The sequence below is a fragment of the Xiphophorus hellerii genome, chromosome 9 (assembly GCF_003331165.1).
Source record: "Xiphophorus hellerii strain 12219 chromosome 9, Xiphophorus_hellerii-4.1, whole genome shotgun sequence".
In the NCBI taxonomy this organism is placed as follows: domain Eukaryota; kingdom Metazoa; phylum Chordata; class Actinopteri; order Cyprinodontiformes; family Poeciliidae; genus Xiphophorus; species Xiphophorus hellerii.
The window spans coordinates 1,806,837-1,825,461 of NC_045680.1; the positions used below are offsets into that span (position 1 = coordinate 1,806,837).

Below are 18,625 nucleotides of genomic sequence, written 5' to 3' on the forward strand. Positions count from 1 at the left end.
ATGCAAAATTTATGAGGGATGGAATGAACAAAAAATTTACGGAAGAGTATTAGGGCCAATGAAAAAAAAGAATCTGACTTCAATCTCAGAATTTAAAATTTTTTTCTCAGATTTCTGTCTTTTGATATCAGAAGATTAATGTCTGAGAAATAAGTCAGAATTATTATTTTCTTTTCAGTGGCCCTCATCCTCTTCTGTAGAAATTGAACACAGGAAAGGACCTAAAAATCCAGATCAGGGATTATATCCATGGTTTTAAATCTGCATAAATGTTTGGTTAAAATAAGTCAAATTGCATCATGAAGCCTAATTGTTCTGCTCTGTGTTTTCGGCTGTCGTCTCTGTTTGATAGGTCAACCTGTCGGAGGATTACCTGGAATGTGTTGCTAAGCAGCAGGAGACGCTGCGGCCATTCGGAGACATTCCTCGGGACATGAAAACAAAAGTGATCCGGTCTTTTGTCACGGCCAGGTCGTTTGTCCAGGGCCTGCTGGTCAGCTCAGATGTGATCAAGAAGGTCTCACAGGTGAGTTTTGTGTATTTGCGTTTCCTTCTGCACACGCCCACACGCATATGCACACAGAATTAAGAAAGCCCTTCCTTGTTGAGGACAAACATGGAAACATCAGCTCAGTTACGGTTTGCATTCTGGTAACTGTGCCAGAAGAAAATGCCATCTGAACTATTGATAATTTGGCTGTTTGTTTGGGAATGTGTCTAATGTCTGCTGGGCCGATTCCCAGGAAATCACATGTGGTGGCTGTGTGGTTGTCACACCCAAACTGTGAGAGAAAAATCCTCCGCCCTGCAGATGGGAAACACAAAGATAATCGAAAACGAACTGTCAGCCTCTGCCGTCAGAACAAAGCTCTCTCTTAGAGGGTTGACAAGATTGATGTAAAATTATTGGAGCAAGGAGTTTTTTTTTTTTTTTAGATCTTAGTGGAGATTATCCACAAACTCCCACATGTGTGCAGTGTGTCTTCTTTTATGTGTCTCATCAAAAAGCATTTTTAATCATCAGGATCTTTATATGATTTTCTTTAGTAATGAGTTGCAGTTTTACTAGCTTATTTTAAAAAAGATCAAGATTATAATCCTGACAAACTTGATGCAAATGCACTCTTTGCAATCCTGCATAATAGTTAAATGCAAAATATCTATCTATGTTTTTAAGGTTTGAATTATTCCTTTCTCCTTCCTGTGAAGAATTGCACACATTTCTGCCACCTGCTGAAACTTCCTATCGCATCACGGTTCACATCCAGCCTACATGCTCAGCTGTCTCTGTGACTGCAGACTCTTAATATAACTCAAACCTCATGACCTCACTCTGTAATGCAACATTGACCAAATTAAACACAAGGGAGTCTGTTCATGAGACCAAAGTTAGAAACTTTAATGAATGGCCAGTGCACATTTAATCTCATAATGTTTTTTTTTTACATGATATATTTTATGCAAGACCTCTAAAAAGTAGGAATAAAATCGTTCTCATGGGAAGCCAGAGTTTAAATTGTTTCCTTGAATAAAGATGTTTAAAATAGATTTGTAATTGTTCCCATTATTTGTTTTCTAATAGTTTAGTAGCAAATGTTTTGGCCGTAATCCCTTTTTGTTCATGCAATGATATGTAAATACTGCCCTCTGTTGTCATACCTCGGTACTGTGGAGTAAACCATTGGGAATAAAGCATTCTGAACATCCCCATAAACCTCCGTCTTTTAATCTGACGGGTCTGATTCCAGGTGTCTCTCGCTGAGGAGTGCACCAAGGCCCTGATGAAACTGGTATACTGCCCTCACTGTCGCGGCCTGGCCTCGGTCCAGCCCTGCTCCAACTACTGCTCAAACGTCATGAAGGGCTGCCTGGCCAACCAGGCTGACCTGAATCCGGTGTGGCAGGAGCTCATCGGTAAGACGCACCAGTCAATCCTCAACACATCTTATTGTTTGAGACGTAATCAATTAGACTGCAATATGCCAAGACTGAAATGGTTAGAATATTGTAAAAAGGTTAAACTCATATATCATAAATGGAGGGTGGCAGCATTTTTGCTGCAAGAGCAACTGGTGCACTTCATAAAATAAACGGCATCATGTGGAAATATGGAAGCAACGACTAAAGACATCAGTCAGAGAGTTAAAAGCTCAGATGACCGGAGCTTTAAAGTGGTCACAAAGTGGCTTAAGGACAACAAAGTCAATGTTTTGACATGGCCACCACAAAGCCCTGATCTCAATCCTATAAAGAAATTGTGGGCAGATCTGAAAGGTTGTGAGAGTGAGGCGACCTACAAAACCAGTTCCACCAGTTCTGTTCTAGTGAGGAGGAATGGGTCAGAAACCCAGCGAGGTCTGATGAGAAGCAAAAGGTTTGATCTAAGTCATACAGTTCAAAGGCAGAGCTACCAAAATAAATGTATGTAAACTTCTGACTTTGAAGACATTAAAATGATAATCTGACATTTTATTTCTCTCATTATTGTGGCATTTAGCAAATAGAAATAATATTAGTAATTCTAATTGACCTAAAACAAGAAAAGTTTCATCGGATTTAACTTCAGACAGTGAGTAAAAAAGATGCTGCTTTATTTTGTGTATACCAATTTCTGATTTAAACTGTAGGTAGATTGTTAGTTTTTTGATTCCATTTGGTTTCTGTTTAACCGTAAAGCGTTTCTACAGGTTGTGTATGTAAAGCAGTGGTTTCTGATTTCTGTGTTTGTTTCTGCTTTCAGACACAATGATCCAAGTAGCGTCCAGCTTCAGCACAGAACCCAGCCTGGACGTGGTTCTGTCCTCCATCCCCATACGGATCTACGAAGCTGTGCACTATCTGCAGCAAAACATGGACACATTTACAGCAAAGGTAAGAGATTTTATCTTACAGCGTTAAATTAGTCTGTTTAAATGTTGTGTATAAATATTGTATATTTATTTATTTATTATGATTTGAATTATTGTTGTTTATTTTATGATTTTTAAGGAAATGAGGTGCTATGTCTCAAAGGTTATTCTTGAATCAAATAAACATAAAAGATTTTGTTAATTTAATTTCAAAATAAAGTTTTCACAAATAGGTATTATATTCATCTCACCCGGAACGTTAGCTGGAGATAAGCACCAGCACTTCCCGACCCCACTAGGGACAAAGGTGTAAGAAAATGGATGGGATGGATGGATGGATGGATGGATGGATGGATGGATGGATGGATGGTATTATATTCAGATCTATTTGAGACGTTTGCCAGTGGCGACATCTAGTGGACTATTTTATTCTTACAGCTAACTGGAAATGCTCTTTCTCCATTTGCCTCTGAGCAAGAAATTCATATAATCTAAATATTTCATTTATCCATATTCTCAGTTTCTGAAACCTTCTGAGAAGAAGCGTTTTTTAAAAATCTCTGTAAATGAAAAATTGCATCCAGTTGAAAAGTGAATTCTGTATGAATTGAACTAAAGAACGCTTTGTCTTGCTCAGTCAGTCATCTTCATTGCCTGTTAATTACAAATAATAAAAATTGGTTGCCTGCTGTAAGAAAACACTAGATAAATATTGCAGCTTTGTCACATACTATTAAGATAAAAAGTGACGTGTGTAGCGGTGAATTGAGGATGTGGAGCTTTTGAGAAACATGGTAAAAGCTTGGGAATTGTTTCTGCAGGTGTTCCAAACATGCGGCTCCCCAGGTGAACCAGGAACAGGTACTCCAAACGCCCACGAGCAGAAGAAGAAGAAGAGCGGCTCGCTGACTGCGTTCGAATACAAACCGTCCCCAACGGCTGGGCTCAGACTGGAGATACAGGTGTGTGTCCACTGGATTTTAATCCTACAGGTTTTCTATCAAACTGACAGATATGGAAGAAGATTAACTTTGTGTCTAGAGAACAATTTTATTTTTTATCTGGAATTTTTTGGGATTATTATCCTGCTGAAAGTTATCAATCGCCTTTTTGTGGCTGCTTTGGTCCAAGCTAACTTTAATACCATCCTTTCTTATTTCTCTGTATTTTTTTTGTAACTTATTTGAAGTTGAAATGGAAAATATAAAATTTCCAAAGAGAATTGTGTATTAATCAGAGATTCACCGATAAATCAGTTACAATTTCTTCTTGATTTGCTAAAGAGTCTGATATTTGTCGCAAAATGCATCAAAACTAAGAATCTGCACCATTTTTAGTCAGAAACGCATTAAACAACAGCAGCAACATTTACAGAATTTAACAGATATCGGATGAACGATAAAGAACTGTTTCTGAATCTGTCCAAATCTGAAAAGACAGGTCAGACTTAAAAGATAAAAATCCCTGATTTAGTTTGTGTAGCGTAATTTTAGCTCATTGCTTCTTGAATAGTTGATATTTAGAACTTGTGTGTCGTAATTTGGGTTTTGTTACTGTAAAACTACCACTGTAGGTGTCTTAATTAGACTTAATAAAAGTTTGAAACTGTTTTATAGATGATCTGCTTCATTAGCTGTTTGTCTTTTTAATTAGAGTGAGATTCCTTCCACGGGATGCCACACACTCAGCTGATATTTCACAACCAGTTTTGAATGAATTAAACTTTAATTTAGCCAAATAACAGCCTATATATGTAATTTGTCTCTGAGAAACTAACACGTTTCAAGAAACGCTCAATGAATCTTAAAGTTAAACTGAGATTTTCAGGTGTTAGCTCTGATAAAAAATGACTGGAACTGAACAGATTCTGTATGATGTGATGTTAGAAAATGTTTTTGCTTTTGTTCTGGTCTCAGGTCTCAGATCTGTCCAGTAAACTGAGGGACATGCGGCAGTACTGGGTCCAGCTGCCGGTAGCGCTGTGCAGCAAACTGGCGTCTGAAAGCAACAGTCAGGACAACTGCTGGAATGGGATGACCAAAGCCAGGTGAGAGCAAATCAAAAGAAAGATGGGAATTAGTCATCTTTAATTAATTTCATAAAACTAGTGAAGAGTTACTCTTTGTGTTCCCTAAATTTACAGATTAGTCTCTTATGTAAAGAGGCTCATTTTATTTCAGTTAATGCTTTCATCTTCTGATTAAAAAGGATTAAATGGGGTGCAAAGTGCAAAGTTGGTAGCAGAAATAAAAGTCCAGGGTTTGAATATTTGTCTGTAGTCTTTCTGCATGTGTGGAAAAAAATGATTTCAATCGCATGATAAAAAAAAAAGGTTCTGAAGAGAAGAAATCCAATCAGAAAGGGAAGAGACAACGTATATTATGCTGAAGATGTTATGATAGAAACAATTTGCTGCACTTAAATACAAGAACATTAAATCTCAATTCTGCCAAATTTAAAATTATACTGAGATAAAATTGCATCCGTGGTTTTAAAAAGCACTTTGTTGCACACAGATTGTTTAGCTGAAGCATTGAATGCCACACAGATAAGCAAACCTCCCTCAGTTCACGAGTAAATGGATTACACAGCGATGTGACGCTGTGCTTATATGTGCATTATTCACCCACACTCAGCATCTCCTTGTGTTTAAAGCGCTTGGATTGCAGCCAAGCTATCAGATTTATCCTCTAAAACACATTCATTTAAACGTGTCTTCCTTATCTGAATAACGTGAGGAACCATGAAATATACATGAATCACTGACTGGGTGTGACAGCTGAAGGATGTATGAATTTTGTGAGTGTGAACTATTAGTGTGACGAACTGTTTAAAGATCTGCATCTCCCTCTGGTGGATTTTATAAGAACTTTAACATTTTTCTCCAATCAGGGATAAAATGAAGTAACTAAAGTGACATTGTTAAAGCCTAAAAGTGGTTCCACAAGTTTGAACGCTAACAATTTTTTAATACAAATTGCTGAATCATTTCTTGTTGCATTATCTTAAAATTGCTTCATATGACTTACTTTTTAAATCCAACTCTCCCTCAAGCAACAGTTCATATCTGCTGCCGACTGATGAAAAGTATGGGTTTGCTGATTGTTCTTAGAGTTATTTAAAACTAGCCATGTTTCTTGTAAATATTTTTCCCCTGACCTGCAGTTACTGGAGTTTAGCAGGATTGTTTTGCATTCACAACAAGCTAGAGAAAAGAATTAAGAATTATATGATTAAATTAGATCAGATCTACACCTCAATACCACAGAAGTATGGGAATGTTTGTGTTCATTAGCTGATGTTTTGTGCTAACTAGGCAGATTTGCAGTAAAATGTCATGAAAACCCAAATTTAAACACATCCTGCAAACAGGATGTTGCATGTAAAGTGTCCCTTCTTCAACTCTTCTGTAACTGTCTCTAATCATTTTGTAATCAGTTGTCTGTCTTTCATTTACTGGCGATGTGAAAGTGGTTCACTAGCTGCATTCTGCTCCTATCAGGTACCTTCCAGGGGTGATGGGTGACGGTTTGGCAAATCAGATCAACAACCCAGAAGTGGATCTCGACATCACAAAACCCATCATGAAAATCCGACAGCAGATCATGGAACTGAAAATAATGAGCAACAGACTAAAAGATGCACTGGAAGGCAATGATGTGGACTTTCAGGATGCAAGTAAGACCCTTTCAAAATGTTTCTCTTAGATTTACATATTTTCAACATTTTCTACATTTCTGCTAACACAACACAAGAACAGGTAACAGTTAAGCAAAAACTGGTATTTGTGGGAAATATATTTCCTCTAAAAAGACATCTGTTAGTCTTTTACAAATCTTGCAAATATGGAAGATGGAGAACGAAAAAAGTAATTGAAATATGAGAAGTCTTCTTCCCCCCCTCCCCAAGTTATCTACGTTTCAAATAATTCAGCTTAGACTGAAAAACAAGTGGCAGCTGTTGTAACCTGAATAGAAAGTTTGAAGTTTCTTGAGAAGACTTTTTTTTTTTAAATCGCAAAGTTTAATCTCTTAAGTCTCAAACAGCACGAACTACACACACGACTCAGCGCCCTGTGACTGACTTTACATTCCTCCTACTAGTTGATTTACTCTACTCTTGATTACTTTATTTGTTTATTGCACATTACGGTACAGATTATGTCATGTTGAAGACATACTGAGTGCATAATTATCTGCAGAGCTCATAGATGAAGCTATGTCTGGTAAGAAAAGGCACAAATCTACAGTTAGGGACTCATGTTAAAAAGCAAAAACAATGCTAAAGTGTTATTATCTAATATTAATCACTGATTTCACTTGTTTGGATTCCTCCAGAATGAAAAGCCTTATACCTTACAATCCAATTGCCATTTTCATTTTTTCCAATTCTCTATCATTCCACCAGTAAACCAACAGAGCAAATACTTGTTCTATTTATGTGGTCAATCATGATTCCTGTAACTCGTTTGCACTAAATTACAGTTGCCATAGCAATTTCCAGATGCAGTTTATAAAGTGTAAAAATAACGTCCCCCAGCAGGACATTTTATGTGACAAATATCCTGTACTTAAGCGTTGTTAAAGAGAGTTATTTTAGGAAAAGTCATGAAGTCTGAGCCAAAGGAAGTTCAATTTAAAGTAGTTACTCGAGGTTGAAAGCTCTCCGGGAGTCAAATTGACTCCTTCACGGCTGCATTGTGAAAATAGATGCAAGTTATTTAAATTTCCCTTGATAACTCTGCAGGTGAGGATATCAGCGGCTCAGGAAGCGGGATGTGTTTGAGCGGTCAGTGTGCTCGGAGTAGACCGGGACTTTATGCCTACGCGCCGGAGACCAAGCCAGTCGGAGGAGCGCCCACGCCTCGCATCGGCGTCTGCGACCTCCTGCTGCTGCTCCCAGTCACCGTCCTGCTGCTCCAGCGATGATGGACCCCCTTCACTGCTTTGTATGAAGGGGCCTGAGGACTGAACCATGGGAAATGGGGTTGAATGGGAGGAAAAGTGGAACGAAACTTTGCCAAAAAGACATTTTGTTGAATGGATGAACATTTTCCTTGACTTAAAGGAATGAAAATTGACCTTAGTCTTTACTTTGCTGCGCTTCAATGTGTTTTAGTTTGAATGTGAATTAGTGTGAGGTCAGTGGATCTTTTGATGAGGATGTTTGAAAGAAGACAGTAACAACGATGAAGAAGATGTCTGTAGCTCCAGTTTCCAGCCAGCAGGTGACCTTATCTGTGGTGCATTCACCGAGGATTTAAAAAAAAAATGTTATTCAAGTTTGTCTGACTTAAGCAAACCATGTACGCTGTAAATGTTTGTGTACATTACCTTAAAAACTGGCACCATACTGAGCCATGAATGTACAACATAATACTCTACTGGCAATGAAATCCACATTATCTGTGATGTTGACAAGTGGTCCATTCAGTCGAAAACAACGCAATGCATCGCACTCTTGAAATGTCCGAGTTTCTGTGATTGCATCAGTTTACCTTACTTTTACTTCAAAGCCGGAAATGAAATGTCCAGTTTTTAAACGGCGTCTTACCTTTGTAAATAAAGGAATGGCCTCATCAAAGCCTCCAATAAGCAAGAGCACACACATTTTCTAAAATCTGCTTATTGAGGGCGAGGAATTTCAAAGTATCCTGTTTCCAATTACCACAAAAGAAAACGTAATGATTGAACAAACTAACAAAAGAAGAAAAGCTACTGTACTGCTACTGCAAGAGAAGATTTCTTAATGAATGCGTTCAGAGGTACTTAACTCATCTCAAAGTGGCTGATTAACTAGTACATCAAACCAAAGCTTAATACGCTGCACACATCACTGTACACAGGTTTTGTAATGAGTTGTTGTTATGAAACCAATATGTCACAACAAAAGAAAAGGTTTTCCGGTTCTTCTAGCTGCCTGGGTTTGTGTACATACAGAATTTTTTCAAGATTCTTTCTACATTTGACTGGTGATATTATTTACCTTGGCATGCCTTCTTTTAAAGTCTGCACTACTTTCCTGTTACAGACATGTTAATTTACACAAATAGCAGCAGTGTTAAATACACACATACTTATGCAGTCTGGGACTCTGTATTAGGCGGGTTTTTAATCATCAGTGTATTTAATCACCTTTCATCCATTAAACTCTGGTTGATTGTAGCAGATGACAGTGTCACTCGATTATTCTTTGGATTGTTTTGGAAGTCCTACTCTTCGTTGATTATAAATAATTTTGGTTTGTTTTGTGTATGTTATTACTGGTCTGTTCTAAGTTTGTTAGCAAACTCCTTGGTTTGGATTTTGAACTAAAGACGAGTTCAGAATGTAGCGATTTGGTGGCCCAAGGCGGCTTCTCCTCAAGAGCAGCAAGAGTTTTGTTGCTTTGAACGACATATTTGGTTTTCAGCTAAAAAACTATAAAAATTTTGAAGATTTAAATAAATACTATAATTACTCATAGGAATGATCTTGTGATGTAGCTAGGACTGTGTTAAATAGCCACTATGTGTAAGAGTTGTTGCCTGGTCTCCAGTTTTGAATATTTCACAAATTGTAAATATATGTAGGCCCTCTGTGTGACTTTTTTCTTTCTTTCTTTATTTTTTTTACGAATGTGCATTTAGCAGCAATTGCATTCTTTATAAAATCAATAGGCCCATGTCAGGTGACCTGTATGCATATTTTTTTAATTTTAAAGAACATGAACAATTCTTAAGTTTTGAAACTTAGGAAGCTAAAATAAATGCTTTTTTGTGAATAATATGGAGCAACTGGCCATAGGACATATTAACCTACTGTAATTTGTAATTTAATGTATTGTAATTTACATGAGTAAAATTATTATTATTCTTCAGTGGACAGGGCACCAAAACTGACTCCAGCCCAGGGGCCCCCATCCTTGTAAATCCGGCCCTGTGTAGGCCTGTTTGTTTTTGTTTTAGTTTTTAACCGTTTGCTGTGTCAATATAAAGTTATGTTGGGTAAGTTATGTTAGCCTGCTATACGCACTCTATTGAATTGGGCTGCTAATTAGAAACAATTTTATAGCCTGTTTAATGGGAATGCACCAGTATGAACCAATACTGCTGCTATGGCCGATATTTACAGATATCATATAGATTAGAGGTATATTTCTTTACACCTTCAAAACTGTCAAAGTCTCAAAAAAGAGAAACATAATTAATGTAACAGAAAAAACAGTGCTGTTATGTGCATGAAGTAAAGGAATTACATGACTAAAATAGATGTTGAAGTGTCAATGTACGGCTGAGGAGGTCACAGAAATATAACCTATTCTGTTATGAAAATATTAAAAACGCATGATTTCTGAATTTGAAGGAAAAAAAAGTTAAATCAATTTTGTCTCTCCTGAATGGAAAGGGTGGATGGAAAGATGAATAGAGCTAAATAAAGGGAAATTATGGAAAATGCTAAGAAAAAAAAATATTTGTGACAATCCCAACTGATCTGAAACCTGTTCTGACAGATTATGAGGGGCTTGAAAGTTAAACGTGTGTTTTACAGTGACATGGAAGGACATTATCGAGAAACTGTATTTTTCCTTGGCATGAAGAGAATCGATCAGTTCTCATCGTAGCATTTGGCCGACCCGACCCTCTTAGGCCAGAGTTACTCCTTAAAACAGCTAAGCAACTCCTGCAGCACAGTTTTAAAGAGCAACCTAAATGCTGCTGGAGACAGTTTGAATGTTATTGCTCTGCTCATGTGGCAGCCAGCAGATCTTTTATTGATTTTGGGGGGAACATTGGAGGCTGTGAGGACATTTTAACTTCTTGCAGCAGCACATTTTAAAGATATGAACTCGCTGGCACAGGTTGGTTTTTATTGAAAACACAAGCGAACACGTGAACTGTGAGGCAACAAACATCGAAGACATTACGACTGAATTGCTTTACAATAATTTTCATGCTGCAACTGTCATCACCATAGTGATTGTTGTGTATGCACAGTTTTCTTACAGTTTAATTGACAAACACATTAGGACCACATAGTCCCTTTACACACAGCTTTTAAAAACACAACTCACCCACAAATGCACATGTAATCTGTGTGGCCACATATAAAACCTTTTAAAGCAATATGGTCAGCCCACAGTGTATTAAAACATCATGCCCAAGTTCATCTGAAGGTCTCATGTTCCAAACTGAATGCATTTGTTTCCATCTGGTGGGAGTTTGAAACGGCACAGGAAGTGGCACCGATGTTTCCACGCCTGCAGATTAGACCCATGTTCAGGATAAGCTTGTGCCAGGGAGAATAATAGAAATTGTTCCCCTTCTAAAAGGTGCTAGGAGGGTATTTAGGGAAATGTCACTCAATGTGGTCCTGGGAGGAAGGAAGTAAACCTAAGTAAAAACACCTGTGCAGGTGTTATTAACCTAATCCCCTTCCTCCTCTGCAGTCCATGGTCACATATAAGAATATGGTCATGGCTTTTTCTTTTAAAACTTCAAGTTTTTTGTTTTTTTTTAAAGCAAATTAACCTCTGGGTCTCCACTATTAACTTGCTAATTGCTAAAATTTAAACATACAATTAGATATCAGTCTTTTATAAATTAGAGTGCTAAACATACACATGTTTCTAGTAAGGCTTTTTTTTTCACTATATGCAGGAAGCAGACATTGTTTTGAAAATAAGACAATTTCGTTCAGCAGTTAAAGTAGAGACCAAAACTCCAGGGAGAAAGAAGATTAGTCACCAAACGGAACAGCTGCGAACCTCCGAGGTAAGCACAATGTCAGTAAAAATAATCCCTCATGTTCCTCCAGGGTTTGCTGAGAAGGGACAGTAATATTTACTGAATTATAACATTAACAAAGCAGAGAGAAATGGATGTTTAAGACATGTTGCCTGTACAAAAACACAATCATAATGACGTTTCTGCAGTTTTCTTTGAAATTTTTCAGACATAATTTATCTATTCACTGCAATTTTCTTCGATTTTTGTAAAAAGTTATTTTTTTGTTGTATATTTTTGTATTCTGAGCATTTGAAAAGGTACATTTTAAGCTTATTAGCATTATTAACTGGGAGACAAAGACACAAAACACTGAAATAACAAACATCAAATATATGCTGTTGCAGAATCATCTAGACAAAGGTTTGTCATAATTGTTACAAATATTGATCACATAAAAATATAGCAATCCGGTTTTGTCCACTGACTACAGTACCTTGCACAAGTATTACACTCTTTGAACTTCCCCACATTTAAAAGGCTAAATACATAAACTTGAATGAAACCGTTTTTATTTGGGAATTTACTTGATAGATCCACACAAAGTAGCACATAACTGCAAAATGAAAATATTATTATGCTCCTTATGTCTAGTTATTTGTTTTATTCATTTTTCTAGTTACCCAGTTTGTACTCTCCCTCGCCCCCTGTGCTGTTTTCTCTCTCCTCTCACACCTGCAACCAGTTTCTAATCAGTCATCTGTCCTTGTTCAAGTAATCAACCTCACCAGTATATTATCAGTCACTCCTTACTGGTTTCTCCATTTATTTCCCAATCAGTTCTCTGCTGTCTTTCCCCCCTGTATTCCTGTTTTTGTTTTGCTCTGGCTCCCTGTGATTTTTTTGTGGTAAGTTTTGTTAATCTTTTTTTTAAATTCAAACTGCAATTATGATCTAATTTGTCCATCCATCCATCCATCCATCCATCTTCTTCCGCTTATCCGAGGTCGGGTCGCGGGGGTAGCAGCTTCAGAAGGGAGGCCCAGACTTCCCTCTCCCCAGCCACTTCTTCCAGCTCTTCCGGGGGAATCCCGAGGCGTTCCCAGGCCAGCCGAGAGACATAGTCCCTCCAGCGTGTCCTGGGTCTTCCCCGGGGCCTCCTCCCGGTGGGACGGGCCCGGAACACCTCACCAGGGAGGCGTCCAGGAGGCATCCTGACCAGATGCCCGAGCCACCTCAACTGGCTCCTCTCGATGTGAAGAAGCAGCGGCTCTACTCTGAGTCCCTCCCGGATGACTGAGCTTCTCACCCTATCTCTAAGGGAGAGTCCAGCCACCCTACGGAGAAAACCCATTTCGGCCGCTTGTATCCGCGATCTCGTTCTTTCGGTCATGACCCAAAGCTCATGACCATAGATGAGGGTGGGAACGTAGATCGACCGGTAAATCGAGAGCTTCGCTTTTTGGCTCAGCTCTCTCTTCACCACGACGGACCGGTACAGCGCCCGCTTGGCAGCAGACGCTGCGCCAATCCGCCTGTCGATCTCCCGCTCCCTTCTTCCCCCATTCGTGAACAAGATCCCGAGATACTTAAACTCCTCCACTTGGGGCAGGACACCCCCCCTGACCCGGAGAAGGCACTCTACCCTTTTCCGGCTCAAGACCATGGCCTCGGATTTGGAGGCACTGATCCCCATCCCGGCCGCTTCACACTCGGCTGCGAACCGCTCCAGCGAGAGCTGCAGATCACGATCTGATGAAGCCAAAAGGACCACATCGTCTGCGAAAAGCAGAGATGAGATCCTAAGGCCACCAAATCGGATCCCCTCAACACCTTGGCTGCGCCTAGAAATTCTGTCCATGAAAGTGATGATCCAAAATCATTTGTCTACATAAATTATGTATACACATATGTGTATAATAAAATATTGTTTGAATGTATTCTCTGTGTGTAATTATTCCCAAAATAGTAGTGTCATGTGATATGGCATGTTGTGTAATAATGTTTTTCTGTGACTCTAGAAAAATGGCATGGGCTTAATCAGGCAGAGGACAGTGAAAGTGCTTGTAGAACTAGGGAGGGGGTAGTGAATAGGCTAATGCTTGTGTAACTTGGATGATTTCATGCATTTTTATTAAGAAACAACAATTTCTCCACAGTTTTTGGTTTCACACGACTTCTCTTTTTTGACACTACATGGATGAGGTGTTATTATTGTACCCCAACTCCTTGGAGCACAATAAACACCTCACCTTTACAGAAAATAAGAAACTGTGAAAAATACAGTTCCTCATAAGCAAACCTAATGCATCTGCAAATGTTCAGCTCACCTTACCTTGTTAGGGCTTATCAAATCAAAATGTTCCCACATAGGGGAAATCCTCCTCTTTCTCGCCAGCTCCATCCTACTCCTATCCGGTCCTCGCGCTCCTAAATCTCCTATCTATCTATCTCTCTCCGTTTTCGCGAGTATTTGGTGTTTCTGCATCGCAGTATTGTAACTTATGATTGTTCTGCCTGGTTTCTGACCAAACCACAGATGTTTGGTAGAGTTTGACATAAAATTTTGTTTACTAAAACTAAATCTGTAGTTATAGTTAAGGCTATAGAGGAATGGCTTTGCTCAAATGATATTGAGGGATTTGAAGAGCCTTGTCAAAGTCCAGAGCAAAGCCAAATGAGAATGTGTGGGAAGACGTGGATATTGCTGTTTGCAGATTTTCTCAAAGCAATTTGAAAAAGCCTGAGCTATTTTACAGATGAATGGGCAAAAATGTCAGTTTCTAGAATTGCAAAGGCTTATCCCAACAAGTTCAGCTATAACTGCAGGGAAAATACAAAATATTGTCCGTTGGGGCTAGAATGCAAAAGCCCATCATAGCTTTCAGATACTTTATTTATAAAATTACAAATTGTTCAAAACAAAATTATATAGTCATAGTTATTCATCTTTTCAATTATGTTTTACTTTGTGGTCTTTCACACAGCAAACATACTTGTATTATGAAACTATGGCATATTATGGGCACTGTAGACAAAAGACAGTACATTCCTCCAAAAAATAAAAATGCAGGAATATACTGCAAATTGAAATCTCAAAATTTTGAGATTTCAAAAGTTTTCTAGAAAAACTGAGGAAGCTCAAAGTCAAAATTTGCTAGGAAAAAAAATCTGAGATATTTTCTATAAAAATCTTGGAAATTTCTGAGATCCAAAAGTCCATTTTATTTTCAAAAGTGATTTTTTTTTTAATTTATTTTATTTTCTTTACCTTATGAACTCAGAACATTTCAGAGATTAATCTTAAAAATTTCTTGAAATTCAAGAGGAATCCAGAAAGACACTGTGCGCTTGTGGAAAACTTGCTTTTCGCCACCAAGTGTCACTGTTTAGCCACTTCTACCGAGGTCCCGGGGCGGTGTGGGGGGAACCTGACCATTGGACACGCAGCTCGGGTCAGGTTGGGAAGACTGGGTTATTGGTTTTCAAGCCGACATCCTGTCTCCTGATTGGGCAGGAAGGTGTCGGCGAAAACGGGCTGAGCGGAGGGAGAAGACGGATCCAACAGCAGTTTATCTCCTCTCAGTCTCCACTGACTCTGCTGCTTGTTCCTGTACGCACCGAACTGAGGACTGAGATGTGACTGCTCACCGGAGGAATACAGCGTGTCTCCCTGGGATTTCTCTATTTTATTCTCTGCCGGCCGGATGATGGGAGCGGACAGGCGTGGAGGGATCTTGGCCGTTCCGGCCACTTGGTTTGCGCTGCTTCTCTGTGTGATTACTCTTGTGTGCGCAGTGGAAGGTAGGTGGACATTTGTTGATGGAGAACTGATGCAGGGTAAAACCTGGAGTTAATTAACGCGCTTATGGATGTTAAATCTGGATACGTAAAAAATGCCAACTAAGCTGGTTAAAGGAATTGGTGCAGACTTGGTTTAAGTTCGTGTTGGGTTTCCAAAGAAATAGTTTTGGATGTACTACTTACTGCTGGACTTTTCTCATCAAGTTTTCAACCATCTAATTGGATTATTGCGTTTTATTGGTTATCACTACATATCCAGTATTTTATGTTCAATATTTGCAACAAACTATAATTTCCTCTATCCACTTTCAACATTCTTCAGTGCAATTGTGTGATTTTTACAGGTCATGTTGCACGCAGGTCCTCCTGCCTGCGTGATGTGAATACAGTTTATGATAATAGTGTGTGCTGTTTAGTTTCAAACATCCCCATGTTTCCTCTCTCCTGAGTACACCGTCACAGCTCTGCTATCACACAGTCTGCTGGAGCAGCAAAGTGAATCATAATTATAGCTCACAGGTGCTTGGTGGCCCCCATGCTACTACCTCCCCCACTGCTTCCCCTCTCCAACATCACCTCTTTCTCCACCTGCTGTTTCCAGAAGCGTCATCTCCCCGCCAGCTCCTTTCCAAACACCACCTTCTGCCTCTTATGTTGCGTGCCCCTCCAACTCTAATCTCCTGTTATTTTCAGAGCATCACGTTCTGTAGCTCCTGCTGCTTCTGCTTCTCTTGCCGCTGTTGTTTTGTGCTGCTGCTGCTCCCTGCCAAGTTGGGTTTCTGCTGTTTTGTCTCCAACAAACATCTCCTGCTGCAACTTTTTGTTTTACTTTCCTGCCAGTGTTTCATCTTCCTCTCATTTCTTTTCTTTGCACCACTCCACATCTGGTCACCCTTTATGTCCTCAGACAGGGTCAGCTTGTTTCTTCTATTGTTTCTCTCAGCGTTACTCTTCGCCTCAGAGACTCTCCAAATGGTATAATATCAAAAACTGTCTCTCTTCAGTCTGCTTCTCAAGCTCCTTGTTCCTCCTCCACTCAAAGTGCTGAAGTCCAAATTCTCCTCTTGTAGAACCACACTTACTCCTGACCAAGTGTTATCAGCTTCTCCCTTTTGCTCAAACATCACCGACTTTTCCTTTTTCTTGTACAATCCTCTGACCTTTTCTAGTTTTTCCCAAATTAATATTTGCTCGTTGCATAGTTTGATTTCCTCTCCTGCTCTTTTCTGCTGCATTCCCTGACAGCATCCACTCCCATGTTGCCTTCTGCTGCTGCTGATGCTTCTGCTGCCTCTGCTGTTGCTTATGGAAGTGCTAGATTAGTCCACTGCTGTGTTTTAATGGTGCGTGTAACAACGGGCCCGGTGCCTAGTCTCACCTATTATGAGGCATGTAAATGTGTGGAAGGGCAGCTTTATTTTGATTAAACAGAATGCCATTTGGATCCCCCTGTGTGTGTGTGTGAGTGTTTGCTGGAGTTTGTGTATTTGTTGGCGTGGCAAAACAAGAAGGTAGGTGGTTTTAGCCAGAGAGGTGAGACAATTACTGTAGGCACAGTGTGGGTGGTGGATTGTTTTGTGGTCACAGTGGCCTTTTCATGGTAAGTAGGTGCCTAATGAGCTGAGGTATACACTTATTGGGCTCTGTTGGCATAAAAAAACACCCTCTGATGCTCTTTATGTTTTCTCCCTTCCATATCTTATGTCTTACATAGACAGTTTTATGTGTCTTACAATTTCAAGCCATATTACAGGTGCATCATATTTCACAAATTCAAATAGTCTTATACTATAGACACATTTTTGATGTATTGATAAACTTTTTGATAATTATGGCTTTTAACTAAAGATTGACTTAACATAAGTAGTTGCAACTAGGGCTGTAACGATTCCTTGAATGAATCGAGTATCTCGATTATTAAAATCCTTAAAGGGAAATTATCTGCCTCAAAGCTTCATTAAGTTATGTTTTGCTATTAACCACACTGTGTTTATAAAAGGTGGGACAAAGACGGAAAAGGAAGATTTATAAAATTCATAAGATGGTGGAAGAAGGAGTAATAGCAGTATTGAAATTTGGACATGAAGGATTTCGCTAAACACTTTTTAAAATACAAAAGCATAATACTGGTAAATGTGATCGCTATATAAGAAACAGTCCATATCAGTAGGTGGCGGTAACACTACTTGGATTTTTTGCCAACCGTAAATGAGAATCAAGAAGAAGAACCACACCGGCCGGGTGATTATTTGTGTTGCACTTCGCCCTCAGTTCTGCCTACAAGTTGTAGATGAATGCTAAGTGCTAGCAGCATAACATTCAAGTTTGGTCCAGGGCATCCGGGGGGATTTTATGGACAGATGGAAATATCTGGTTATCTGGTTTTATTGCTCTTCGGGGGACCAATAATCTAAAATTACTGACTCGATGCGTGGAGTATGACAACCTTTCTCCTCCTGGAGATGCTGCCTGGTGGCTGGTTCGAAGCAAATGGCGAAGTGCGCGGTAGGTGAATGTAGACATGTGGAGCAGAGACTCTCAGAACACAGCAGGCTGTAATAGCTGATATTAGCTTAGCATTACAGACAAATTTAAACACAAATTTACCACCATCCTGGTCACAACAAATGGATGGCGGTACATGGCTGGCAGATGTGTTTCTGTGTGAGACAAAGGAGCCAAATTCTGTTGCTAACATGGACACAAAAGCTATAAGTGGCAGGGCAAAGTGAGAGTTCCTCTATTAAGTTGATGTAAGATGAATACATAATGTAAAACGGGAGTATAGGCATTTTCTTGGTGTCATAGTGAGCCTGCTGCTTTATGATTAAATTGAATAGAATTTCATATCTTTTTATTAAGGTGAACTATTATTGCTAGAGGTTCATTTTCTAAATGACAGAAATGTGATTGTTAGGGATGCACAAAAATGAAAATTTGGGTTGCTGATAATATCCAATATTAATATAACTTATGGCAGCGTTTACCAATATTTTAGCTATTTTTTTTTATTCAATTACTCAATCGTCAGAATAATCGATTACTAAAATAATTGTTTACAACAGCCCTAGTTGCAACCATTTAACTGGATACATCTGTGTCTGGCGGCTCTGGAACAGATTCAGTCCACTCCTTGTAAATTTCCCCCAAACTCTTGAGCTTTGCTTCACAATCCTTTTAAATCTGTAGTTATCCCTGCTGCTTACCACACCCTTTTCTTCCATTCGATTTTCTAACATTATGTTTACAACAGCACTCGGTAAATAGC

The 18,625-nt window shown here is 39.1% G+C and overlaps 2 protein-coding genes across 2 annotated transcripts in view; both read left to right on the forward strand.

The window, feature by feature from the left end:
• gpc1a (glypican 1a) overlaps nucleotides 1–9,018 on the forward strand; it is a 43,110-nt gene extending 34,092 nt beyond the window's left edge. The window contains exons 4-10 of the mRNA XM_032572306.1: nucleotides 353–526; nucleotides 1,749–1,914; nucleotides 2,741–2,871; nucleotides 3,671–3,811; nucleotides 4,766–4,896; nucleotides 6,352–6,527; nucleotides 7,596–9,018. Coding sequence (XP_032428197.1) covers nucleotides 353–526; nucleotides 1,749–1,914; nucleotides 2,741–2,871; nucleotides 3,671–3,811; nucleotides 4,766–4,896; nucleotides 6,352–6,527; nucleotides 7,596–7,777 — 1,101 coding nt within the window. The 3' untranslated portion in view covers nucleotides 7,778–9,018. The remainder of the gene's footprint in view (nucleotides 1–352; nucleotides 527–1,748; nucleotides 1,915–2,740; nucleotides 2,872–3,670; nucleotides 3,812–4,765; nucleotides 4,897–6,351; nucleotides 6,528–7,595) is intronic.
• Nucleotides 9,019–14,907: 5,889 nt separating this feature from the next.
• Nucleotides 14,908–18,625, forward strand: part of LOC116726005 (ephrin type-B receptor 1-like) — a 105,527-nt gene continuing 101,809 nt past the window's right edge. The window contains exon 1 of the mRNA XM_032572458.1: nucleotides 14,908–15,357. Coding sequence (XP_032428349.1) covers nucleotides 15,261–15,357 — 97 coding nt within the window. The 5' untranslated portion in view covers nucleotides 14,908–15,260. The remainder of the gene's footprint in view (nucleotides 15,358–18,625) is intronic.